The sequence below is a fragment of the Macrosteles quadrilineatus genome, unplaced genomic scaffold (genome assembly GCF_028750875.1).
Source record: "Macrosteles quadrilineatus isolate MER2022 unplaced genomic scaffold, UCM_ALF_1.0 Scaffold_7__1_contigs__length_78375512, whole genome shotgun sequence".
Classification (NCBI taxonomy): Eukaryota; Metazoa; Arthropoda; class Insecta; order Hemiptera; family Cicadellidae; genus Macrosteles; species Macrosteles quadrilineatus.
Genome location: NW_026542600.1, coordinates 62,291,173 through 62,319,137, shown reverse-complemented (window position 1 = coordinate 62,319,137; position 27,965 = coordinate 62,291,173). Strand labels below are relative to the sequence as shown.

General features: G+C 32.6%; 1 protein-coding gene across 1 annotated transcript in view; it reads left to right on the top strand.

Moving 5' to 3' along the window:
• Positions 1–27,965, top strand: part of LOC128998124 (uncharacterized) — a 156,846-nt gene that overhangs the window by 35,275 nt on the left and 93,606 nt on the right. The window contains exon 2 of the mRNA XM_054424123.1: positions 12,896–13,027. Coding sequence (XP_054280098.1) covers positions 12,913–13,027 — 115 coding nt within the window. The 5' untranslated portion in view covers positions 12,896–12,912. The remainder of the gene's footprint in view (positions 1–12,895; positions 13,028–27,965) is intronic.

The window sequence follows — 27,965 nt, the reverse complement described above, 5'->3', positions numbered from 1 at the left end:
ATGCCCACAGAATTACAATGTAATAGACAAAACAGGTGAGTGGATAACACATTTGAAAGGTATAATCTCCCTGTGTTCAAACTCGTCTAAAATGATTGAGTTTTAAGATACAAAGTGTTTTTTTTACGCGCATCCCAAATTAAAAGTACTTTTGAGACATATTTAATGAAAATCAACCTTATATATTTTGGTATCCCTGTTTTCTTTACTTAATTGCCGATCAGCTTTTATGCGTTGTTCATAGTTATCTATGAGGTTTAGTGTAACTGAGAATTTATTGTAAATAAGACACATACTAGCGTTTCCCCAATCTCAAAGACTTAGAATAATACATTAAAAGTAAATCATTGGTTTTTGCCAAGAAAGGTTTGAAATTAATTTTCCAGATGTGATTTCAGTTCATAATAAATCACCTATTATTGACACGTACAAAATTAAGAGAACCAAATCCGAATTTAAGGATAACTGAAATCTCTAGATTTAAGCAAAAATCAAATCAGGCAAATGGAAATTAGCTTAGTCTGAAGGTTTGCTCCGATGGTGGTATTTTTGTTTGGCACAGATTCGGTTTCTATAAATGTCAATAATAGTTCAAATTTAAGGAAACCGAATCCGCCACGTTTCGCAATGTATGAGATAAATTTTTGCAGTCCTCGATTGCGAGATAAATGTTTAACACGTACTCGCAGAAACAATGGTTAGCTTTCTCCTAAACAGATAGATATGTTATTTGCGTTACTATACTATTCCATAAGCATATTTAGGGTGAAATACTTTCAATAAATAATCCTTCAAATATATGTATATAACGGGTTTATTAATTCCACAACTAAATAAAAAAATATATGCCACAATTTTTAACGTTTTTTGTATCCTTAAGCACCCACCTTTATTCGAACGAGTTAAGGAACCATGATCAGACCTTTACAACGGCGTTTTATGGTGTAAAGATGTGGTTTTCTTATTTTTGACCTTCAAAAATATAATTCCCCAAATTCTCTCTAAACCTCGTTGTGGAGTTACAAAAAACAAATAATTTATTCTATAGAGGCGTGATTCTACGTACGGTTATTGGTTACGGAGAGAAAAAAAGTGGTAGCCAAATTTCAAATTCCCATGTACGTGACTTAATACGAATTAGTAGGGATTGTTGTAGTTGGGTGGTTTATGGATATATTTTGATCAAACGTGGCAAATTTATATGTTTTATACTAAGCTATAACATAAAAAAAACATACCCACACTTTATTAACCTCGCTGTAGCAACAAAACGAAGTAATTGTTAAACGTAATGTTATATAAACAGGGAATCAATCTGACATGTCTTAAGAAATATTTAATTGAAAATGAATTCAGTATTACCAAAACCTTTTATTTGTTTCATAAATAATACATTTTACCTCACCATTTTGAATGATGGACTATATATTAAAAATTAAGGTTCGTAACGGTATCAAACATAATACTTTTTAGGGTCGTTAGTCTAAAACTAGGCGAGAAGTGTTCTATGTCGGCTGTACGGAGAATATTTTGATGACATTATTGCAACCCTACCCAGCCAGACCTATGTTGGACGAGGTTCGATTAGATTATCCTCTAGTATAGCTATAATGAAATAGTCACATTTTTTCTTTGAAATCGAGTTATGGTCACTTCGAGGCCTAGCTACTCTAGTGGTGCAGCACAGGACTTTGGCTCCAAAGGTCCTAAGTTCAAATATTACCAACCCCCTATAACTTGTTACCTTCGAGATGGTGCCACGACCCGCCAGGCCTAGCCTGAAGTGGCGTGAAAACGGTTTGGGATAGAGCCTACTGACCTAGAAATTAAAACAATTAAAAATTAAAAACATAACGTACCGATTTTGTCACAAAAATGTTTACTACGCTTTCGCCAACCCGTAATGTCAACTATTGAGAGAAGTTTACGAAGGCAAGAATGATACGAATGAACCGACAGTAGTACTATTGATATAACTCTAACAGGAAAAGTTAAATAAATCTAATGGAAAAATATGTTTCGTTTATTAAAAACATTAGTTCAGAATACAGACTTTTACAAACGAAAGAAAATCTGTTGAACTCCTAATCAATTTTCTGATAAGAGAGTTTTATACAAAAGGGTTATGCATGTGTGAAGAATCAAATTAGCTCGTCGCCTTGGGTACATCCTTTGGTACAAAGTCCTCATTCAGTCTATTACTCTGGGTAGGGTTCAGTGAATATAAACACCAGCTGATTGCTGACAGTGCTAGAAAATACGCTATAGGCTACAGCTGTGTTTATACCCCATTGAGAGTACCTTTACCACTAAGATTTCTCTCTGCTTTCATTCGATTCTTTAATTAAGGACAATAAGGTTTAAACAGTTAAACAGAGATAATTGCTAGTACGTGGAAGCCATTGATTGAACGACAATTGAAATACACACAGTTACACAAAACAACACGACAGTACAAAGATTTTATTAGATAGACAACTACGAAATAACAAAATGGCGAAATTTACATTGCAAATGATGTTGTACGTTATGTTAAATCGTAATAGCTCATTACTCTATATTGTTCCTTTTTTACTTTATAAGGTTAAATCTTAATAGAACATTACTATATGTTGTTCATTTTTAATTTACAAGCAATGACTTGCAGTTTATTATTTTTTCTTATGTAACTTGGAAGAAAACGCTAACGCTCTCTCTGTATCTGATTTTCATAGAGAGAACATGTGATCAGTTTAATTAATAATTATTCGAAGTTAATAAACGTTTTGTTGAACAATTATAACACGACTATTTATTATTAAAGCCCCACTTGCAACTAAATAATGATCATAATGAATCAAAAATAGATTAAATGTAACTGCTTGTACACATGTAGTAGTTTCCTTGGACCTTTTCCGTTAATTCACTACCACTAGTGGAATGTGGTTAGGTTAGGTTAGTATATAACTCTATACTAATTAATCCTCTATACTAACCTAACCTAACCAAAGTTTAATTCCTACCACTTCTATTGCTAATAATATATCACTTTAAAAACTAGTGGTAACTTAGTGAATTAATGGAAAAGGTCCGATTCCTTTGCTAGTTTATACTATATGGAATTTTGTACTGTTATTTGGTTGAAAAAAAAAATCATGGGTTAAAATTCAGAGGGATGGAACTGTAAAGCTGCATTGTTCTTAAATAAAGAATTTTAATACTTAAAAATAATCTAGGGTATTAATTTCTTAAAGGGTATTAGTTTCACTTTTACTTTACTTATTCCATATTTAAATGCTTTCACATTTACACTCTTAACACTGATTATAAAAAAACAATAACACCTTTACCACAGATTTTACAAACAAAAGTCAAATTAGTTTTAAAATATTACCCTTGGTTTATCAGGTTTGTTGTGTTTAAAGTCAATGATAGATTTAAAGACGTAATCAAAAGAATTGTTAGCAGTATAACCTGTAAACGAAAATCTATCAACATACAATGTTCCAAACCTGTCAACATTGTAATTGTATTACATAAAATATACTGTACCAAGAACATAATTCTCATAATCTAAGTTCAAACTCAGGGGAAGAGCCTAGACAGCAACGGTTATATAATCTCACTTATTTCCTATATCAATCAATAGTTTATTTCCCATGTGCAATAATTGATTTGATTTGTTTAACCAGCTGTGTGTAATTGTGAAATCAAGTACGTTTAACAGTTTTACATGTTTAAATTGAAATGCCAATGTAAAGTATATACCTGAACATTGTGAGTTTTTCAGTTGTTACCATGGGGACCGACCAATAAAATATCAAATTAAAGAGCGTACAGTTGATTTAAATTAATATTTTGCTACTTACATTCCCCAAAATGTAAACATTGAAAGTTTGGAAGCCCATGGGGCGTATCCCAATTGAAATAAAGAACAGGAATCCAGGTATCTAAGCTACCTACATGCGAAAATTGATTAAATCGGTTTAATGGATCTGGCGTAATGAAATAGTACACAAACACATACACACAATCTCGTTTTCATACGGTACATTATTTTAGATTGGGGTATTTTAAATTATTTTCTTTAGTACGAGTAAAAGTCATCCAATTTAGGTTAAATTTGGTCCAAACCGGAAACTACGTTTATTCGAACGAGTTCACGAAGCAGTATGATCAGCCCATGGAAACGGGGTTTAATAAGAGGTTTTACAAGGTGAAAATTGGGGTTTCCCATTTCCCTTTAATACGTTAATTTGTGCGATTTTTCTCTGAACCATTTTAAGTGTTGTTTTAATCTCAATAGTTGTGGGAAATTCAAATAAATCACATTTAAAATTCCCACGTTATTCTTATGGAGAATTCAGTAAGTAAAATGGTGTAGGTATACGAGTTCGTATTTTGTTTACGGTTTGAATTTCGATCTAAATTTGCAAATCCAAATGTCTTCAAAATAATCTTTATTAGGTTCTCTGTAGCAGCAAACCTAAGAACCTATTAAACCTAATGTTATGGAATAAGTTGGATATTTTAAGGAAATATTTTAATAAAAATTAAATTAGACAAATAAAAGTTCGCTTAGTCTGAAGGTTTTCTGTGGTGGGTATGTCTTCTCCTTTAGCAAAGATTCAGTATTAAAACTACAAAAATATTGAATATAACAAATATTTCTAATGGTTTAGAACAGAATCGCTGTTGGGTCGTGAGTTTTGGAAGCACTACGCACCCTGTATTACGCCTCAGATGTAACACAATAGGTGTGAACGTTTTTAAACCAGGTTCTAATTAACAAATTCTTTTGTTTTCTTTGTCTCAAGGTTCGTTTTTCTAGAGGTATAATGTATAATATCTATAAAACCGGCGTAAATTGATGTATGTTATAAACATTTGTTTATACTATTAAACGCGTATGTAGAATGAAATTCTTTTGATTTTGGATTTAAACATACGTTTTAAACAAACAAAGAGTGGGACGCTCAGCAATGGAGGACGCAGAAAACTCATTTCAACTTCCAATTACAGGATAGGTAACAACTTTAATCGTTCTGGAGCAGATGTAATATTTGTACAGCTAAAATGGTCTAAATTGGGTTCCCATGCATACATTTACTGAAACTCTCTGTACTATAAAACGCTTTTGTCGGTTTATAATTGAATTATGTGGTAACCATTTAGTGGACCATTTTATACCATAAATACTAAATGATTAAATTATTTTTTAAACAAAAACTGTAAAAACTTCTACGTTTGATTTTGGTTAATAATACAAACTTATCGTAAAACACTTGAAATAACAGTGGCGAGAAATTCGTAAGAAGTTAATCAAACTAATTTATGTTTTGTATAAAGAACTTCGATGAATCGTTATTGTGTTTATGACCATTCAAAAAAGCCAAAGGTACCGTTATACAGATGCATTTAACATAGCTTATGTATTTTTTACGAAATTATTGGAGATTAATAAAGCCACTCCACTAGTTTCACCGAAATAACCGCACGTGCCATTTTTAATGCTACTTATAGATAGAGCTTATACTAAGAAAGTGTAAAGATATAGACAATTGCTCAAGAGATACAAAAGTTACACATCGCGGATGTGCCTTTGAGATGTTTATACTCAAACAATCTCTGTCAATTAAACCCAGTTCCGCCTCCTGAGAGGAATAATTATGTGGTGTGTATCTTCTCTACATCGCATGGTAAATGTAAAAATCAAATCGTATGAAATACATTACAAGAAAGAGGCGTTTTTCGCTTTCCTTCCTTTGTTTGATATAATTATTTAATGTATATGAAACATATTAGGACGTAAAACTTGGGTAAGAATTGCAACATGTTAATTTTTATTTGTTGGCAACATTTTGTATTAGAGACTAGGCATAATAATAATGAAATATAACTCCTCTGATAAAGCTTTGATGTACAGTAATATAGTTTAATTAAACCTATAAACAGTTTATCTATTAAAGTTGAACACAAAATATTGCTAGAAATTATTAACTATTTCAATAGGTATCGCAATGATATTCAGATTTCGCTTGCTTAGTTTTTGGATAAAACGCTCTCTATAATCATGAAAGTTTACCAACAATTGGCCTCTAAGAGGTACAATTGCTGCGTATAATGCATTGTTTTTGCTCTTTAAATATGCAGGTCAAGGAGTTCCCACTATCCCAGTTTGCCCAAAGTAGAGATTCAGATAATTAGTTGTTCCTAGATCTTTAATAATTCAGATTCCATTCAAGATTTCTTTACCCTTAACTTAGAAAAAGGAGTTGATTTGCTTAAGCAACCTGTTTTAAATTTTCGGTTCTTTTAGCGAATTTCCCTATATGGAAGTAGCTATTACCGTAGGAGACATGATGGTCCGGCACCGATTTACTTTTTAATTTTGATGTCCCCAGAGGCCAAAAACACCATTCGTTGTAAGGCAGGATAAACTTATAAATATGCAGGTCAAGGAGTTCCCACTATCCCAGTTTGCCCAAAGTAGAGATTCAGATAATTAGTTGTTCCTAGATCTTTAATAATTCAGATTCCATTCAAGATTTCTTTACCCTTAACTTAGAAAAAGGAGTTGATTTGCTTAAGCAACCTGTTTTAAATTTTCGGTTCTTTTAGCGAATTTCCCTATATGGAAGTAGCTATTACCGTAGGAGACATGATGGTCCGGCACCGATTTACTTTTTAATTTTGATGTCCCCAGAGGCCAAAAACACCATTCGTTGTAAGGCAGGATAAACTTGAATGAGTTCGCGAACCAGCATAATCGGACTATGGAAACGGGGTTTTACGGAGGGTTTTATGGGGTAAAGTTTTGTTTTTCTGCTTTTTGACCATCAAAAGACAAAGTTTCCCAAATTATCTGTAAACCTTTTTAAAGAGTAAAAAAAAAAATAATTTAGTGTGTCAAACTGTTTTTGTACGGTTATTGGTAACGGAGAAAATTAAAAATATTGTAAATTTTAAATTCCCATGTTATTCTTATGGATAATATTGTAAAGTGTTGTAGTTTGCATGTTTATGAATATATTTTGATCAAACTTGGCAAATTTATTTATTTTATAATAAGCTTTTAATACTTAACTAAAAAACAAACTTAATTAGTTTCCTTGTAACAGCAATCCTAGGTACTCGTTAAACCTAATGTTATTCAAATAGATTTAATTAAAAATCAATTCAGACAAATGCAAATTCGCTTAGTCAGCAGGTTTGCTGCGATGGGGGTATATATTTTGATAATTGTTTTGCATAATAAATTTATTTTATGTACATTGTCTTTAGCCACGATTTTCACTATTATTTACTTTAAATTAAGTTACCTATTTTGTGGATATTGCTGCAAACTCTTTTGTAATGATTTTTCAAGGTAAACTGAAGCTTGCACAGCTCTTGCTCTAAATAAGGGAGGAAATGTCAAGAGCAAAGACCTCGGCTATACCTTTTCATTCTCAGAAGAAGAAACTGATACTGTAACACAATGGAAACATTATGTCAGCATAAAGAATAGGCGATTGTTTGAAATCTTCGTACATTCATAAACAAATCTTAAAAACAATCTATCCTTCTATTATAGTATCTAAAATGTAATCTTAGTAAGATTTTAAAATATGCTTATGAGGCTTTTTGTCAATCATCAACTACATAAATTATTTTATGTACCACGAGACAGATTTTAATTATATTCAATTGTTTATCGTGTTGCTTATAAATGATTAAAAATTATCAAATACAAGTTTTATCAAAGAATACGGTTCAAAATAACAATACTGTATTGCTATAGTGTAGCAAATATAGTATTGGAACGTTTTTATCACAATATATTCTTTTAATAACAAACAACTATTGTTACTTAAATACATCTAGTGTCAATGCTAAACATTTGTAAACTACTTGAATTACGTAAAAAAATACAATTAGCAGTGATTCGTACATAAATAAATTTAAAATTTAATTAAATATTTTTGTATTTTAGCTAAATACTTCACTCTTATTTCATTAATTCGCTCCCTCACTGATAAGTGCTCTGAGGAGTAAAGAAACGTCGTAACATGTTATGAGTTCCCAAATTCAAAACAAAGACCATTTCCTTCCATGAATCTATCCTTATGAAACATTATGACACATTTCTTGATTTTAATTTAATTTGTTGTAATTAATTTAAAATGTGTTTAGTGTGTTTTCGTCTTGTAGCAGCTGCTTTAGAACTCATTAACACAATATTATTTGTATTATGATTTTTCCGTGTGGCAGATTGCGTGTAGATGTATATAAATAAATAGGTCACTTACTGTCTTCGCAATCCCGATTTTTTATAGCACTACGGCGTTTATGGAGATTACTCGTCTTATAAATAAAACATAAATAAAATTTTCGGGCTTATAAATAAAAGATAAACATCACAAGACACGAACGAAACGTCGTGTTCACGTTTTATTTATTAACGGTTGACGCAATGCAAATGAATAATTTTTGTAAACAATTTAAATACAGTAATTCGGTTTAGTGTACGACAACGCAACCTACGATGAAGTAGTCCAAAACGGCCGTAGTGCTATAAAAAAATCAGGATAGCAAAGACAGTAAGTGACCTATATATTTATATACAGAGTGTCTCAGACCACCCGGCCGGCTTGTATAGCTCCAATATGAAAGCAAATGGAAACCTAATTGCAACTGGAACCCCCTATTTTGACCCCAAGGAATTCAGCTAAATTATTTTCAACCCCAAAAAAGCACCCCAAAGGGCAGATTTTGGGGGGGGGGGTGGGGGTGGTTTTTGGGAAATTTTCAAATGTAAAGGGGGGTCGTGTTATACTTCTTGTTAAAGGTCCTTTAGTCCTGAGTATTTTAGTGGAAAAAGATTTAAATTATCTTCATCCCTATTTACAGGGTGTTCAAAAACGTACAAAAAATATACCTTTGAACTACTTTTCACTGTAAAGAGGTGGAATTTCGTGGGGGGTTCAAATTTTGACAAACACTTTAATTGCTAAATGAGCTTTCAAAAAACTCTGGCTTCAACCCTTTTGCTATCTTTTTACTTATGTTACGCATTTTCAAACTTTTTGAAGTTTCAAAAGCTGTTATCTCAAAAATTTCAAATGGCAACATGGGTGTCATTACAAACCACATTGTAGCCCTTGAAATTTGCTATAATTTTTGTATGTAATGTTTTTTGGTATCTTCATTGGTTAAAGAGATATAGCGAAATTAGTGTATTTTAATGTTTTATTAAATGGCATTCAAAGTGTTTGCTGTTGTAAATGTACACGTCTAGGTCTCAATTAAAACTAATTATGTTAAAAAATTAAAATACTACCCAGATTGTTAAACTTGGAGGATTAATAAAGGGAAAAAACACAACTGCAAATATTCTTAGTTATTTTACAATTTACAAAATTCTAATAGTGCTTTGAATGAATACTGTCTATAAATGCTACTGGTAAATAAAACAAATAATCATGAAATCAATGAGAGTGTGTGTGAAACTCGTCACGTTTGATCAGATAAAACAAATTATAAGGAACTTACTGGATCTGTACGAGAGGTGAATGCACCTGCGGTAGTAAAATAGCAATACAGTACCATATTAGTGGAGAAGAAGTACTACGTGCATAAACAGAGTTAGGGTTTGCATGGAACAAAATTGAAGGCAATTTAAGCATTTGTAGAAGTCCATCGGTATGTAGGCTATTAATGCTGATTCAAACAAATTATTCATTCAAAGAATATTTGCAGTTGTGTTCTTACCTTTGTCAATCTTCCAAGATCAACAATCTGAGTACTATTTTATTTTTTTAGACAAGATTTGTTTTAATTATGACCTAGTGGTGTACATTTGCAACAGCAAACACTTTGAATACCATTTAATAAAACATTAAAATACACTAATTTCGTTATATCTCTTTAACCAATGAAGATACAAAAAAACATTAAATACAAAAATTATAGCAAATTTTAAGGGCTACAATGTGGTTTGTAATGAAACCCATGTTGCCATTTGAAATTTTTGAGATAACAGCTTTTGAAACTTCATAAAGTTTGAAAATGCGTAACATAAGTAAAAAGATAGCAAAAAGGTTGAAACCAGAGTTTTTTGAAAGCTCATTTAGCAATTAAAGTGTTATCAAAATTTGAACCCCCCACGAAATTCCACCTCTTTACAGTGAAAAGTAGTTCAAAGGTCTATTTTTTGTACGTTTTTGAACACCCTGTAAATAGGGATGAAGATAATTTAAATCTATTTCCACTAAAATTCTCAGGACTAAAGGACCTTTAAAAAGAGGTATAACACGACCCCCCTTTACATTTGAAAATTTCCCAAAAACCAACCCCACCCCACAAAATCTGCCCTTTGGGGTGCTTTTTAGGGGTTGAAAATAATTTAGCTGAATTCCTTGGGGTCAAAATAGGGGGTTACAGTTGCAATTAGGTTTCCATTTGCTTTCATATTGGTGCTATACAAGCCGGCCGGGTGGTCTGAGACACCCTGTATATGTACTGGACATGAATCTAGGTGCAGCCATAGATCTTTATCGGCTTGAACAAAAGTCCAATAAGTAAACTACCCATCTACATAGTTTGTAGGTTTGCTGCAATGGTGCTTTAAATAAAAAAGGCCTTTATTCACAAGCGAGTTTCATGTTGCCTTTACTTAGGTTTTGATACTGATAAATTATTCCATGTTCAGTACTGGTTTATAAGGGCCTTAGGTGTGCATCAACTTATTTTAACTTATATGAAGCTCTACGTGAAAAAATCACTCCGCAACTAAAAATTTGAAATTACCGTCAAACGATCTGACGAAGGCCTTATTCTCCTGGTGCAAATCATATAACTTGCGACTCTCTTTTCACGTTTAAAATTATTGTGTTTCGTTTAGTTTTAATTTTAAATAAACTATTTTTTATCTAATTTGGTATAATAATGAGTTCATTTGATGATCTAAACCTTCATTATTTTGCAAATTCCAATTTATGTACTCTGTTAAACAAGCTATATTTTCAAGCTACAATAACTAGTTTTGAGATGTAGAGTTTAGAAGATGTGTTAACGAGTTGCCTATCAGACAAAAGTTATCGTACCTGATAGAGAGCATTGAGCTATCCTTGCTTAATCATTTGTTTCAAAGTGAACCATTGTTCATTACGTTACTTTCAATGCTTATCTGTTTCTACAATACCAGGTCTCAGCGGAACGCGGCCGGTGTAGACGAAATGTTATAATTTATACCATACAATTATTTGATATACTTATAATTTATATAATTACGACTGCCGCTCCGGCAGCTGATCCGGCAGTCGTGGTTAGGCGTTCAGCTCGTGTACGCGAGAAACATAAATTTTTAATTCCCTGAGGAAGCGGGACGTTGTTTTGGTTCCGCGAAACGTCGGAGTATGTGCGTGTATGTGTGTGTTGTGTGTCTTTGTGTATTATATTTTGACGAGTCCTGGATTAATAAATAAGGTGAGTGAAGCCCACAAGCTGATCAATACAATATTATGGTACAGTCATTCATGCACTTTTCCAATTCACTAAAGGTTAGAAGAAGAATTTGAATACTAAATAAATGCTTTATTTAAAATATTCAATATAATCAAAAGAGTATTAAATGTGAGATAATATATAACCTAAATATAAATATAGTATATTAAATCTAAATAATTTACTTAACAATACAAAATATATGCATATGTTACTATAACCCCTTATATCTTTGGGTTTGTAAAAATATATCTTAACAGTGTAGCTGATTAAAATCGTGTAATATTATATTCATGTATTGCTGAATCCTAATTGGCACATCTGCTCCAAACTTCGTATAATTTCGTTATGTATTCCACGAATTTATTAAATACGTCGTAACACGAGTTCAACTTCCTGTAAGTTGTTCTACTTAAGTGGGTCGACCAAGATTCGTGACTCACGCAATCTGGCCAACTTCCAACCCCTTTCTTAAGAGCCCTAGGCCCAGACCAGCTGTTTGCTGGGCTCCACACGCAAAGAGCCTCGGCTAACTCATTACTGAGTCATGGGTAAACTTCTGTGAAGTTCAACACCGTTTGCTAGTGACTTCAAGTCAACAATAATCCATCATAAGTAGTGGGTACTGTGTAAACTCTGACCGGGAATAAAAAAAGTTGGACTGTCAACTTTAATATTAAACTAAGTTATTATTTTCCCTTCTGGCTAGTCCTAGAGGGTCGTGGAGTTATAACATAAGTAAAACGTAATGGTGATTGGTGGGGTTTGAACCTTGGACCTCGGGAGTAATATATATATAATGTACTGTAATATAAACAACTAAATAGAGACTGGACCTTCTTAATGCAGTCAAATAAAAAACTCAACGATAACTACTGCCGTATGAATATTTTATTATAATTTTACCGTGAATTTAAAAATATTTCCTAGTTCTAGCCTTTCGTGTGAGGTTAAGTGACGCTGAGTTGAGTGAAGCTTGCCCATTTATGAAAAGATTTACGGCCATGTATACACTAAATTTCAGTTGGGCGTACTAGCTCAACTATATAATATGAAAAGCAAAAGCGAACTTTAATAAATAGCTGGAGCTCTCCATATCATAAGGAATTCATATACATACTATAAATGAAAGTAATAATTGTTTAACTTTTCTTCTGAATGTTCCTAGCTATACATAATGGGCCCCTTGAACATTTTCGGGGAGCTTGTTAGACAACAAATATCCAAGACCTTTATGAACCTGTGATCTCAAAGGAACAGTAATAGTTGCAGAATTTTCAATATTTTATCATATTAGAGATGAGCTCGGTACCATATCATGCAATTATGCCCTAATGCAGGGTGTAAAATACAGTAGCGTAAGATTACTGAGAAAACCTCTAACTCATCTTACTTATTAGACGATTTAAATGTAATCGTCTGTTTGCAGGAGTAAGGAGTTGCACAATGCAGGGATTTGCCCTGACCCTGGTTTCTGTGCTGCTTCTAGTTAGCAGACCCCGCAGTTTTGTGGACAGCGCTCCTCTCTCACTTCACCCCAACTCAGCTGACGACTTACAGAGTGAGTACCATACAAAAACCTAAATGCCTGCCACCGTAGATTTTTGGCGTGGGTGGTGATCTCAGTACATTGAGCAAGCCAGTGTTGAATGCAGTGATAAAGATAGTGCATGTGGCAAATGTTTACCTAGTACTTACGGCTAGGCAGTCCAGGACGCTCTGATGATCCACAGTGTTCGGTAACTTGTATTATGATCACTGCTTGTTGGACTCACAGCTTTATTATTGTATGTATGGAGAATAATGGAATCCCGGCTTTTAAGCAGACTTTCCGCGAGAGAACAATTTGGGCCCTCCGTTAAGGTGAAACTGGAATATCTCTGGTGCAGTGAACGCGATAATGTCAACTGCAATATAATGGATGAATGTGTATTTATTTTATATTTAAGCAGATAAAAAATATTTTTTTTCTAGTACCAGCTAATGCTTTTCTTAATAAAATTATAAGTGAAGTGAAACCAAATTAAGAACCGTCATTTTAACATGCAAAGTACATGGCCTTTTTTTTACACTTTACCTGAAAAATGGAAGGCGTTGTGATATTGTTTGGAAAGTTAACTCTTAGTCATAACAAATATGTCCTAGTATGTATTATGGCACAAAAGGTTTTATCTAACCCAGTATAGATATAAAATACAAATCTAGCTGGCAAGAAACTTTAATTTGTTTCTCAAACTAAACAACTTACAAAGACATTAAGAGTTTTTGCGTACAAAGCTGCAAAAATGTACTTACAAGTTATAACTACGAGTGCACTCTGATATAGCTATAGCTAACGTAATAGTTAGGCATGAACTGTAATACACTTTTCACCTGGCTAATCATAGGGTAAATATAAATCAACACAAACTGACCATAAACACGGTCTCTGTCAAACTGCTCGTATGAATCGTGTAGGAAGGGTAGAACTAAAACGTTACTTGGTAGTTTCCAAAATCAGAAGTAGAACATTTATTTAATTCATACAGGTTGCATTGCATTATTGCAATGGAGATACATGATTCTTGAAGCAACTTATAAAGTAAGCGTGGAAGCAGCGAATGACTAAAACATAAAAGCCAAGAGAACAATATGAACTGCATTCTGGGTGCAAATAGGTTTTCATGTAAGAGGAATCTTTTAGTAACGGATTGTTAGCCGTAAGAAAACAATCTTTTTGTTTGTCTTGTTGTGCATAGGAATTGAACAGCCTCATGCGTCGACAACAACTTTAAAATGTTGTATTTTATATAATAGTCAAGGCTACAGTTTTAACCAAATTCCTGTAAAAATTCATAAGAGTTTGCTTATGTAATTTTGAGTTTAGAATAATTGTTATGATTCTAAATATGTTGTATATAATTTAGGATTAAAACTCACTAGCAGGTATTAATATGATTGAATAAAAAACAAATCAAATCAAATCAAAATCCTTTATTTCGTATAAAATAGACAATATTTACAAAATGTAATATATTATGCAATAGAAATAGGTTTTAAAATGTATAACTAAAAATAAACAGCTAAACAAGTGGAATATTTTGTTAGCTAAAACAAGATTAAGCGTAAGTTTGCGTTGACAAAATATACAAATAAACACCATTATTGAATGAGTGCAACGGGTACCAATAATTCATTAACAAACCAATTATTTCACAACATATTAATGCATTGTTTCACATAAATCTCAGACAACGATATGTTACTTTTCAATCCTTCCAGAGCGGATATCTGAATCTTTTGGAGGAATGTACATATATTTGCATAATAACAATCATTGTTAAAAACACAATAACCCAAGATCATAAGCTCACTTTATTTATCAAACGTCAATAAAATAAACTACATTAAACATATTGAGAAGGTCCTAATGTTCCACATGTTATAATATTGTAACATGTTGTAATATTCCTAATGTTGCACAGGATTACATATAGTCACTTTAATTGTTTCTCATTTGCCAACACAATTGTTTACATCCAGATTAAAACGATTGACAAAGTAGTACATTGATCCAGTGGTTGACCCTACTCCCCTCCTTCCAAAACACGAACACCTAGTTGATCCGTTCATAATAATTTCATGAAAAAAAATCCATTTCATAAAGTCACGATGTTTTACTAAATACGAGTATTTCCCGAATCAAACTAGTATTGATTTTTACTTCGAGATGAATGATGTCTTTATGCTGTCAACCTAATCTGTATTAGGTTTATACTTCAAGTTGCTGCCGATTTCAGTGAAACCAAGATGCGAGTTATTTCAAAAATATTACACAAAATCAACAACTGAGAGTAATGTTGTGGTTCAGATATTTAATAACGAACTATACGCCTAATAGTAACTCTTATTTAATGTACAGCCTTTCAAAATGTCCTAATACAATCATAAATGTAGCCTGGTGAAGTTATTATACAATTATTTTTTTCTAAACATCAATGTCCTATAATAATAATGAAAAATGTTTGAATTGATTTCATTTAGGTATAGATAAATAAATACATTTGAATGTATTATACGTGCACACAGATAATTTAGGAGAGGTTATATGAATTGAATTTATCTAATGATTGTGTGTCGACATTCTCAGAGTAGAATTGCTACGTATGTTTGATAATTTTGCATTTTTCTGGTAGGTAGTATCCTTAATATTTTGATTGTCAACTAGCATTTACCATAGTTGGGATGAAGAGTTTTCAAATCTACGATGTAGACGAGTAATCCTTTATTCAAAATGGATAGTTTAATAGGCAACTAACATAAATGATCAAGATTAAAAGTAAAATTAGTTTGGGACTGTTTACTTATAGTTTTAATCTACGACGGTGATTTAAACTAGCATTAAAACATTCATTTTTAGAATTAAAAAGATTTAATTTACTGCATTGTTTACTTACTTTACAGCACTAGTTTGGTGAAGTAACGGAGCAATGGGGTTCAACGATTTGGAGAAAAGAAGTAAAATTGTAATGCTCCGAACGCCAAATTATCAGCTGGTAACGATTGAACATATTGTAGAATTGCCACCCTCCACTGGAAACTCACACATGACAAAATTGAACTAAACGATTTTCTAACCAACAGTTGCAGGAAGGTTTATTGAACGATTTTGAAGATTTCAGATGATTCTAGTGAAATATGCGACATAGAAGAAAGTCCACAAACAGCTTGTAATAATATGATTCTAGTGAAATATGCGACATAGAAGAAAGTCCACAAACAGCTTGTAATAATATGATTCTAGTGAAATATGCGACATAGAAGAAAGTCCTCTAACAGCTTGTAATAATATTTACCGTACGACCTAAATCGAAGAAACGTTACAAAAGTAATAATTGTTCAAAAATATTAATTGAATATTGTCAATGATAATAACATTAGTTGAGAGATACTTAAATTTTATTTGTTTGAATTTAAATTTTGTAAGTAAACTGTTTCAATACATTTAGTACGTAATATTTGTCTACTTTTATCTGAAACAGTAGGCTACGCATGGTAAGAATGCTGATAGACCTATTCCCTGAAAAGGTAACAGAAAGAAAGAGTATGGGTAATGAAGTTTTACAAACGTAATTTAAAATCGTTCGTAGGTAAAGTAGTGTAAGCAGCTCGCCTAGTCTTTACGGCAATCGTAGTAGTTTTTAAGGCACTCGCCAAAGTTCGTGCCTTAAATTCTACTTGTGTCGTAAAGATTACGTTTACGGGATCGTTGCGTAGGCCTATACTACTATTACCATAGAGGAATGAGGGTTACAGCCCAAATTCTCTTCCTACGTACTTTTTATATTTAGATTACTATCCCTTAGTAAATATACTTATCAAACTTTTCGTTCATAGATTACACTTAATCAATAATCATTGTTTTGGAATTATGTTGATTTTCACTAAACGAAAGATTGTCAAAGACGTTTCATAAGCTCAATTTGTTGAAGCTTTTCATCATAGGTTAGTTTTTTTATCCATAAGTAGATAAAATTTTCAAACTGTTACTGCTTTTAAATCCCATTTAATTATTAGTACAGGTAAAATAGGGTTTTATAAACAACAAAATTTGTACATTCATGAAATTTTACCTGTGAGTTACTAATAATATGAGAAATGAAGATCCGATGAGTCCCCAAAATTTTGGGCGTCCTAAGGCCCTTTTTGGGGCCCTTTTTGTTCCGAAGGGCCCTTGTTCCTGAATAATTTTGTTTTTACGTTTAAGGTCGAGTGAGGTGTGGTTTTCGATGGTTTTAGTTATTTTAAATCGATTGAGAGTAGTTTTAAGTGTATTAAACCACACCATACAGGGTGTTTCGAAATATTATTACTTTTTACGATATTTAAACATTTATTCATAAAGTAATAAAATTAGTTACCTCCATGCTCTGTGTAAAAGGGGATTATTGAAAATAACTGTAATTCTTTACTATATAAGAGGGAAGGATCACAAGGAGTAAGAGAAAGCAGACTAAGCGACTTTTCATTTGCCCGATTTTCAATTAAATCTAAAATTGCATTGAGTTTAATGAATACTTAGGTTTGCTGCTACATGGAGGCTAATAAAGTGTGTTTATAGTAAAATATTATTAGCCTAGTATAAAACAAATAAATTTGACAAGTTTTATCAAAATATATCTATTAACAAACAAACAAAATCATTTTACACTATTCTACATAAGAATAACATGGGAATTTTAAATTTACAATTTTAGTATTTTTATCAGAAACTAATAACCATACAAAAACACGGTAATATACTAAATTATTAGTTTTTAAGCTATTTAAAATGTTCTAGAGAAAAATTGGGAAACCTTGTGTTTTGAGGGTAAAGTAAATAAGAAAACCCAATTTTTACCCCCATAAACCTCGTTCCCATTGTTCAGGACAAAAATGCTTGTACCGAGAATGCTGCTCTGATGTCTTAGTGCTGTCCTGGTCGTCATAACCACAAAAGATAACCGTACTTGTGTTGATTGAAAATAAGTTTGAGGAACTTAAGATACAAGTTGCAAACGTCAGTATGTATGAAAGGTGTTTTTGCACCACATTGTTCGTGCTTTAAGATTGGTGTTGCCTGATCTGCAATATGCAAGGATTTAGGTTTGTAAAGGGGAATCCTGCTTGAACACCAACTTGGACAAAATCAGTAAAGATGGACAAGTTGCTAAGAATAATAAAATTTTTAATAAGTCGTCTGAGAATAATTATTGTGATGATGAAATTGTAAAGAGAGATACTACGGAAATTGTAGAAAAATAGCTTTAGTTTAAGTACTTCATTTTAATATGTAATGTACGGTTTTATACAAATACAACTGTTTTAATTTTTAATAAATGTAAAAAAATAACTTAAATAACTGCCTAAGAAAAATACATATTATTTTAAAATTGGTCTTAATAGATTTGAATAAAAAACACGTTGAAAGATTATTAAATAACTTCTTAATCAGCATTGTACGTGTTATTAAATTTACGGAAGGTAAATAAAAGAAACGTCTCATATATTTACGCTTATACTGTTAATCACAAGACGGTAAATATACAAAATTATTCCCTATATGGGAAATTCGCTAAAAAAGATGGTAAGTGGTGATCGATTTCGATTGGACACTCCAATCATCATCAGACCCAATGAATGATTGAATGACGGTGAAAGATTATTCACGCCACCTTAAAAGCTGAAATGTTTGCTTAGTAACCTATGTTATTATGTTATAGTGTAAAACTTAATCCATCCCCTTTTAGCGAACATCCCACATACGAGATAAGCTTTTACCGATTTACCTTTTCATTTCGATGCCCCCAGAAGCCTAAAGCACCATCCACTCAAAATATTATATATGTGTTTATATACATATATATAATATAATATATCCATGTTATATACGTGTTCGTAAACATTATAACTCGAGTAATTTTGGTTTATGTGGTAAACATTTGTAATCATTGACCCTCAAAAGACAAAGTTTCCCAATTTTTCTCTAGAGCATTTTAAAGAGCTTAAAGAAAACAAATAATTTAGTATATTAACGTGTTTTGTAAGTGTATTAGTTACGAATAAAATTCAAAAATTGTAAATTTAAAATTCCATGTTATTCTTAAGGAGAATAGTGTAAAATGATTTTGTTTGTTTGTTAATAGATATATTTTAATCAAACTTGTCAAATTTATTTGTTTTATACTAGGCTATTAATATTTTATTATAAACACACTTTATTAGCATCCATGTAGCAGCTAACCTAAGTATTCATTAAACTCAATGCAATTTTAGATTTAATTGGAAATCAGGCAAATGAAAATTCGCTTAGTCTGCAGGTTTGCTGTGACGGGGGTATTTAATATTTTCTCTTACTCCTTGTGTTCCTTCCCTCTTATATAGTAAAGAATTATACAGTTATTTTCAATAATCCCCTTTTATGTAGAGCATGGAGGTTACTAATTTTATTACTTTATGAATAAATGTTTAAATATCGTAAAAAGTAATAATATTTCTAAACACCCAGTATGGTGTGGTTTAATACACTTAAAACTACTCCCAATCGATTTAAAATAACTAAAACCATCGAAAACCACACCTCACTCGACCTTAAACGTAAAAACAAAATTATTCAGGAACAAGGGCCCTTCGGAACAAAAAGGGCCCCAAAAAGGGCCTTTGGACGCCCAAAATTTTGGGGACTCATCGGATCTTCATTTCTCATATTATTAGTAACTAACTCACAGGTGAAATTTCATGAATGTACAAATTTTGTTGTTTATATGAAGTGTTTTTGTATTATTTTACCTGTACTATATTGTTCCAACAATATATTGCATTTGACTTTCTTTAAACGAAAGATTCTCAGAGTCTTAAAACTCTCAACAATAACTTCAAAAAGTTAATTAAATTAAATTAATTAAATTACTTAAAGTTAACTTAAAACTGAAACTTAGTCCTCTCTAAACTAAACAAATATATTACATAACAACTTTCGACTGTTTTAAATGTAAACTTAAAGCTAACGGACTAACAAGGTCAAGGGAGACAGTTGTGCCAACAGGACACATTGCTCATTAGTATTCCGTCAAGGTGCCACACAGCGGACAATGACGACATAGAGCATTATTACAGTTGGTAGCCATGGAGACTATGCCCTATCACGATCTGCCCTTAATTTAATTTATCCGTAACTATAAATGGTTATACATAGCCTAGAGCGTATGTATAACTATTTTAGAAAACCTACAATGTAACCTAGAGTTAGACACATAGTATCTACTGGTACTTCTTATAAAATCATAATCATAGACTTGTTCCATCCTCAATGTAGCCTACAACCATTGACTATGTTGTGGGCTAATAAAGACAGAAAGATTCCTTTGCTGAATAAGTGAAATGGGGAAGCCAGTAGGACCGAAGCAGCATCTAGTTTCCAAGACCAAGTGCCCACTGCTGAGCTACAGCACTCGGTTGGATTGGTTTTTGAAAGGTGGATATGGCATTAGATTTATATAGATGATTGTAATAGCTCATAGTGGTTAAAATAAAAATGAGCAAGGATTTCAAATGAGGCAGAGACGTGTATATAACAAAAACGTGTAATCCTGAGTTGAAATTCTGCTGCAGCCGCTGTTTGGGTTAATGTTGGTAGGAATTTGTTTTTTGAGTGAGGTTAGTTGTAGGGTGTGGTTCATGGTTTGTCGAGTGGATTATTGAGGTTGTGAGTTTATTTATTAAATCATGAGTGGTGTTGGGGGTTGGTTTGCTGTGAATATATATATTCAGGGTGACACAATATATTATTTAACAGGTAGGGTGAAACAGGTTAATATACAAGGTGATTGATATAAGTGTGCCAGCCGTTTTATTCGAAAACTATAAGAGACATCAGAAAAAGTTAAATATTAAGTGCCTTGTATTTTTTATTTAAAAAATTGTAGTCAAGTCAAAAAATTATTTTAGCCGCCATTTTTCCAATATGGCCGCCAACTTTGATTTGTCTTATGGAACACCCTGTATTTTATGATGTATTCCGGTAGAAAATGTAATTTTAAGACGATTTTATTCTTGTAATTTTTTTCATAAACGTAGCCGTTTCAAAGATAATAATGGTTAAAGTTTTGAAATTTCTGCATGAGAAAGAGTTTCGATAAAGGCCTAAGCAAGCATGCCAGCTGTTTTATTCGAAAACCATTCATAATTTCACAACTTAAACCATTATTATCTTTGAAACGGTTAGGTTTAGAAAAAAAATCACAAGAATAAAATCGTCTTAAAATTACATTTTCTACCAGAATACATCATAAAATACAGGGTGTTCTATAAGAAAAATCAAAGTTGGCTGCCATATTGGAAAAATGGCGGCTAAAATAATTTTTTCGACTTAACTAAATTTTTTTTAATAAAAAGTCCAAGGCACTTACCATTTAACTTTTTTTGATATCTCTTATGTTTTTCGAATAAAACGGCTGGCACACTTATATCAATCACCCTGTATACACATTTTACACCAAGTTTTAAACGTAAGCTGCGATAAAGGGTCGATATCAATGCAAACTAGTTCATACACTGTTTGACGCTGTTTGTGCAATGTTAATCAGGGCAAATTCCGTCACCGGTGTGTTAACATTTATACACCCACTTGAATATCCTGCCCCCCCCCTGCACAATGTATTTAGTGTTTATCAATACAAACCTTGGTAATGAAACTTTGGTAATGAATGAAACAATTTGGAAAATGAAACAATTTGGTAATGAAACATGGTAATGAACTTTGGTAATGAAACCAGGGCCACCGCTTCAAGCTTATGCTCGTTGAGCCGAGCTTTAGTGTTAGATTTGTTAAACCATGTGAAACAGTTAAAAGATAAACTACATCACCACCACCTTGACAGTAACAAATTATTTCGACATCTTATAACCATACTGAACGTTACAATTGTGAGTTATTATAATTGTTATTGACGAAAGATACGTTGGAGTCAAATCAAACGAAAGTTCAATTAAAAATTTCCTGTATAGGCTGTAATTTTACAATAATTGTTCCGTAAACTAGTGGCTTAGGTTGACCACTCAGAATAATGAATGAATCCACTTCAAAATCACGTTATTTATGTTTTCGAGATTTTGTTATAATGCACGCAATGGAACCTACAGAATACGTTACAGAATAAAAAAAAATTGAACTATTCTTGAGGTAAAAGTCACTCTAAAGTGTTTAATTTCAATCAAACACAGTTTGCAATGAGTATTTAGTATATGTCAATAGCAAATCTGATAAGTTCGGTGACACTTAAACAAAGGCAACACCACAGTTTGCTTCACATTTCAATGATGGTTTTCATAAAATGACAGCTACTCGCTCTAGGCCGATGAGAGGGTTGACATGAGGATATTGAACTGATTTTATAAAACAATACGTTTTAAGGTGTGTCGTAATATAATGGAGAAATACTTGAATTAATAAATTGGTTTTAATACCTTAAGTTTCGTATCGGCAACCGAAATTCTTAGAAAAATATGCAGTCCTATGGGATGTATTAATTATACTTGTTCATTGATTCATTTGACGCACGTATTCATTAAAACTCAAAACAGTGGGAAAATAACACTGTTTGTAGAAAATACCTGAATGTATTTTAAAACCTAAAAAATGCTCACTGCAATGATGGTTTGGCTATACTTACGAGTTACTTTAAAATTCATATAATCTGTAAACTAACTAACTTTGTCAAATTTACCGAAATAAATTTTGATAAATTTCTTCTAAATCAATTACACCATATCAAACATATGGAATTGCTGGTCTTGACAAAAATGTATTATTTGAAGACTAGTCATTGGAATGTAGTAAGATGTAAGATAAATGAATAACACTATGTATAAGTTAAAAATCCACCAAATGACGATACCAACTAACTAGTTATTTAAGAATGACGAAGCCAGATAATCGTTTGGTAATGGGAAGGTGATTAATTTGTTGATGGGAGCTTACTCATATTGTGGGGGCTTTTCAATTAACTACTTTAATTGGTAGCTTAAGGCGCTTTCCCCTGCGTTTGCCGCTAGTATTATATTTAAAATACCTCAAAATAATTAATTAACCGATGATTAGCTGACCTTTGGATATGTTTGTGTTCTATTGTGACATAATGTTTCACGAGTACTTGGTATCAAGTTATGGAATTCTTGTACTAATTGTGGGACCGAAATTTATCGTGTTGAAACATTGTTGCAATATATTGGTTTGTCAATAAATGTTGATGCAGGTGGATCCAGTATATGTGGATGTGGATCCACTCTGTCGGACCGCAGCCTTCTCCGGCTTGTGGTAAGAGGTGACTCATAGGGTGTTGCTCTCATAGATGTGTTGCAGGGGTGTATGTGTGCTGTGCACATCCGATGGGTAATATCAGTGGGTCGTGATGAGCTAGCCACTTTGGACTTTCTCCAGAAGTGTGACATGGATGCAGTGGTCAGAGGTCGGGCTCTGCATTGATATGGATGACCCCCAACACTTCAGGTAGCCGGTGCTGGACAAACAGATGTCGGGCCCGGGGAACTGGGATATGAGTTTTGTTGTCTAGGTTATATATTCCATACTGTTTCCGGTTATGTCCTTTGCCACACGATGCATTGGAAAAACATACATGACTTGTCGATTGGATCGGTTTGCGGAAACATGAATCGAGACTGCTGGTCGCATTTCGTTTGGAACATCCCGCATGCAAGAAGAACGACCTAGATCGGATGTTATTCTAGACGGTGGTGTAAGAAACGAAGGAAAATACAAGGAGTGAGCGCTTAGGGCTTAGGCAAACTCGGCCTAGTTTAAAAGGTTTTGAAAACTTTTTAGTTAATTTATTACTCAATTTCTATTGTGTTATTTTAATAATTTTTCATAAAATATCTATAAATTTAATTTATTCATTATGTTAATACTTGAGATACAGCTGTAAAATAATACCCCGGAAATGTAATGTTAATATTGAATGGGAAAAAGATACAGATGTTCTGAAAGAAAAATCAAGCATGATGACTTCTTTGAATTTATACTTGAAAGGTGAATGAACTAAATATTCTTACAGCTAATATTAACATGCTAATTTCTAGGATTTTACTCTTTAAGTAACAGAAAAATTAAGCCAAGATTAATTAGCTTATAAATCTATATTGGAAATTTATAGAGATTTTTAATGGTTTGTAAATTTAACTGAGGCTGTATCCCTCACCCCACACGTTCTTTCTAAGACTTAATGGGTAAATCTCTTAAGCTGTTAGTATTCTAGTATCAAATATGTAGAAAATGCTTTTGAGTTGTTAAAGAAGTGAATAAATTAAAATAATATTATGAATGAATGTGTTTAGAAAATCAGCACTCTGAAGAGTAGCATTCGGGTGCACAGAACAGAATTCAATTATATCAAATCATACTAGTTATGTGTATTCTTATTTACATAACATTTCCTGTTACATTTTAACGAGTAAAACTAATTGTTTCAAAAACCATCTAGATAAATCCCTTTATAAATCACAAAACATTTCTCTGAAGCGTTGAGTAAAAGTGAACAGACTAAGTCAAGAGGCGATTGGTGCAATCACATTCGAGATATTGAATGGGTTTCCTGAGCTGACATTGTTTCAGAAAGGTTAAATGTTTATTCTTTGTATTTCCATTAATCCCTCCAGTTATACAGTTATATAATATATTTCCTTATTTGATTAGGTAGTAAAATATATCGATTAAACAGCTGTTTAACAGTTTTTCTTATAGCATGCCAATAAAGCTTCATACAGTGACGGCAGGTTTTTATATTAACCATATAACCTGTATAAAGATTTGTCTTAGTACTTTAATTTATTGGATGAACGTAAAGGTAAGAGTTTTGTGTTTAGAGCTAAGTTTATATGTAGAACTCCACGACTTAGCTATAATATATGTTAAAGGGAAACCTTTCTGGTTTTAGAACCAATTTAAGTTTAATGTGAGATTGGAAAGGCAAAGCCTCTCTCACCATGGGTGGTAAAACATAACGACTATTTAGCAGGACAATATCCTGAAGTGATATATTAATCTTCCTTTCATTAAATAACGTGTTTAATTCGGTTTAAGCTTATCGCAAACGTGTCGGGGTGTATTCGTTGGAAACTGTTGGTGTTCAACCACTTCAAATATTAAATTTTATACATTTTTGACCTATCAAATACAAAATTGTAAAAAAAATGGTTACTATCAAAACGTATACCTAACGTTATCATACAACTATTTTAAATATTCTTTTATTTAAAAGCAAATAATTATACGGTTATAATCATATTAGTATAAAACATTATTGATTTCATGCAATACACACTATTTTTTATAAATTGTTTTATATACTATAAGAGCTCAATAAAAGTTAAGAATTACAAAGGAGTATTAAAATATACGTTTTGTAAAAAAAAGAGTTGACAGAATAAGTGGTTTTATTTCAACTATGTTGAAAACAACATGTCTTAGTTATAGCTTTACCGGTAATGAAACCCATAGAACTATAAACATGAAACCCCAGTTGCCATTTTAGAGCAATTAAACATTATAATTAGTACACTTGTAAGGGTACTAGACTACAGGTTATGCTACAGCCATATTCCTTCAGTACCTCTCTCTACATTGACTACGCATTCCTCTTATACAGGGTGTTCAAAAAGTACACAATTTACATAGGGATTCCTTGGGTCAAAATAAGAAGAAAATCAAGAATACAATATTTTTTTATCGCTTTGTGAACCAGATATCCCCCATTTTTTTATTTTTTACTTAAAAACTATTTGGATGGATTTTGATGCAACTTGTTATACAGGGTGGCTGAATAGACACTTGCACCCCCCCCCCTTAACTTTAGAACATTTTGAGATATTTGAAATCGGTATGCAGCACCCTTTTTTAGATATGAGGGGCTACAATAATGATGGTTATATTTGAAAATTTTGTTCCTAGCCAAGTGGGGAAAGGCGGTAGCTAAACATTTTCAAATTGCAAGTATAGTCGAGTTTGGTATTGTTTTACAGGTTTTGACGAAACTAAACAATTGACAAAAAATCAGACTAATAATAACAAAATGGTGCTCTAAAACGTTTTTTTATCAATCGTACCATACTATACAGGGTGGCTGAAAAGTAACTACCACCCCCCCTTAACTTTTCAACCATTTGAGATATTTGAAATCCGTTTGCGGCAAACTTCTAAGATATGAGGGGCTACAATAGTTATGGTAAATTTTGAAAATTTTACCCTTAGCGGGGGTAGGGGGTAGCTCAAAATTTTCAAAGGGCAAGTATAGTCGAGTTTGGTATCATTTTATAGGTATTGACGAAACAAAACAATCGACGTAAAGAAAACTAAAATCGGCCTACTAATAACAAAATGGCGCCCTAAAACAATTTAAATCTACAGAACCATGAGGAGGGCTGAAAAGTAACTTGCACCCCCCCTTAACTTTTCAACCATTTGAGATATTTGAAGTCTGTTTGCGGCAAACTTCTAAGATGTGAGGGGCTACAATAGTTATGGTAAATTTTGAAAATTTTACCCTTAGGGGTAGCGGGGGTAGGGGGTAGCTCAAAATTTTCAAATAGCAAGTATAGTCGAATTTGGTATCGTTTTATAGGTCTTGACAAAACAAAACAATCGACGTAAAGAAAACTAAAATCGGCCAAATAATAACGAAATGGTAGCTAAAAAATACTTTTAATAAATGACATCCTTATCAGAAAATTGCAATTTGGTGGTAAAAAAGGCTAATTTTAATTTACTTTAAATTTGTATCCAGCCAAAGTTTTTTTCTATTTCGGATCATTGCTAATAAGATGCGTGGTCAGTAAACAGTGCCTGGAAAATCCCAAACTCCATAATTGCTGTTATCAGTTATTCCTGTCCATTTTCCTTTTTTGTTTGTTTGTCGAATTCTTTCTCTAGGTGAAAGTTCAGTTGTACAGTACTGAGAACTGCCCATATCGTACATAACCAAACTGCAGGCCTACACTATTGCTACTTTTTGATTGTTGTATGTTGGTTTGTAATTTGTCATGGTTTTTTCGTTAGAAGAAAGAGTGCAAATTGTTTTACTGTTTGGGCAAACTGGCACTTACAGTGGAGCAACTGACGCCTTTAACGAAAGGCATCCTGAACATCAAATCACTAGAAAAGCTGTGTCTAATCTAGTAAAAAAGTTTCATCGTACAGGGAGTGTTGTGGATGAGCCCAGATCCGGTCGGCCCAGCACAGGTGAATTAACAGAAGCAGGAGTTTTAGCAGAGTTTTCTGTTAATCCTCAGCAATCTGCAAGAAGAGTTGCGCAACAACATAATATAAGTAGGTGGGCAGTGAACAAAGTTTTAAAAAACCACAAATTCCATCCATATAAGATCACGTTAGTCCAGGAACTGTCTGAAGATGACTTTGATAGAAGAATTGAATTTTGTGAATTAATGACACAGAAGTTGGAATCTAGAGAAATCTCTACTTTCGAAATAGTTTTTAGTGACGAGGCTTCATTCCAACTTAACGGACACGTTAACCGGCATAACTGTAGGTATTGGGCGCAAGAGAACCCCCACTGGTACCGAGAAAGTCACACTCAACACCCGCAGAAGCTAAACGTTTGGGCTGGAATCATTGGTAACTTCATCATAGGTCCTTTTATCATAAATGGTAATTTAAATGGCACAGCATACAATAACATGCTAATCACACAAATAATTCCAGCTATTAACAACTTAATAGAAACAACTGCAACACCAGATGGAAACCCAATTTTCAATAGAGATAACGTGTATTTTCAACAAGATGGAGCTCCTCCACATTATGCTAGGGATGCAAGGGATACACTGAACATTGCATTTCCTAATCATTAGAAATCGTATTAGAAATCGGTCGAAGAGGTAGTATTGAATGGCCAGCCCGATCACCGGACCTAAATCCATTAGATTTTTTTCTATGGGGCCATTTAAAGTCA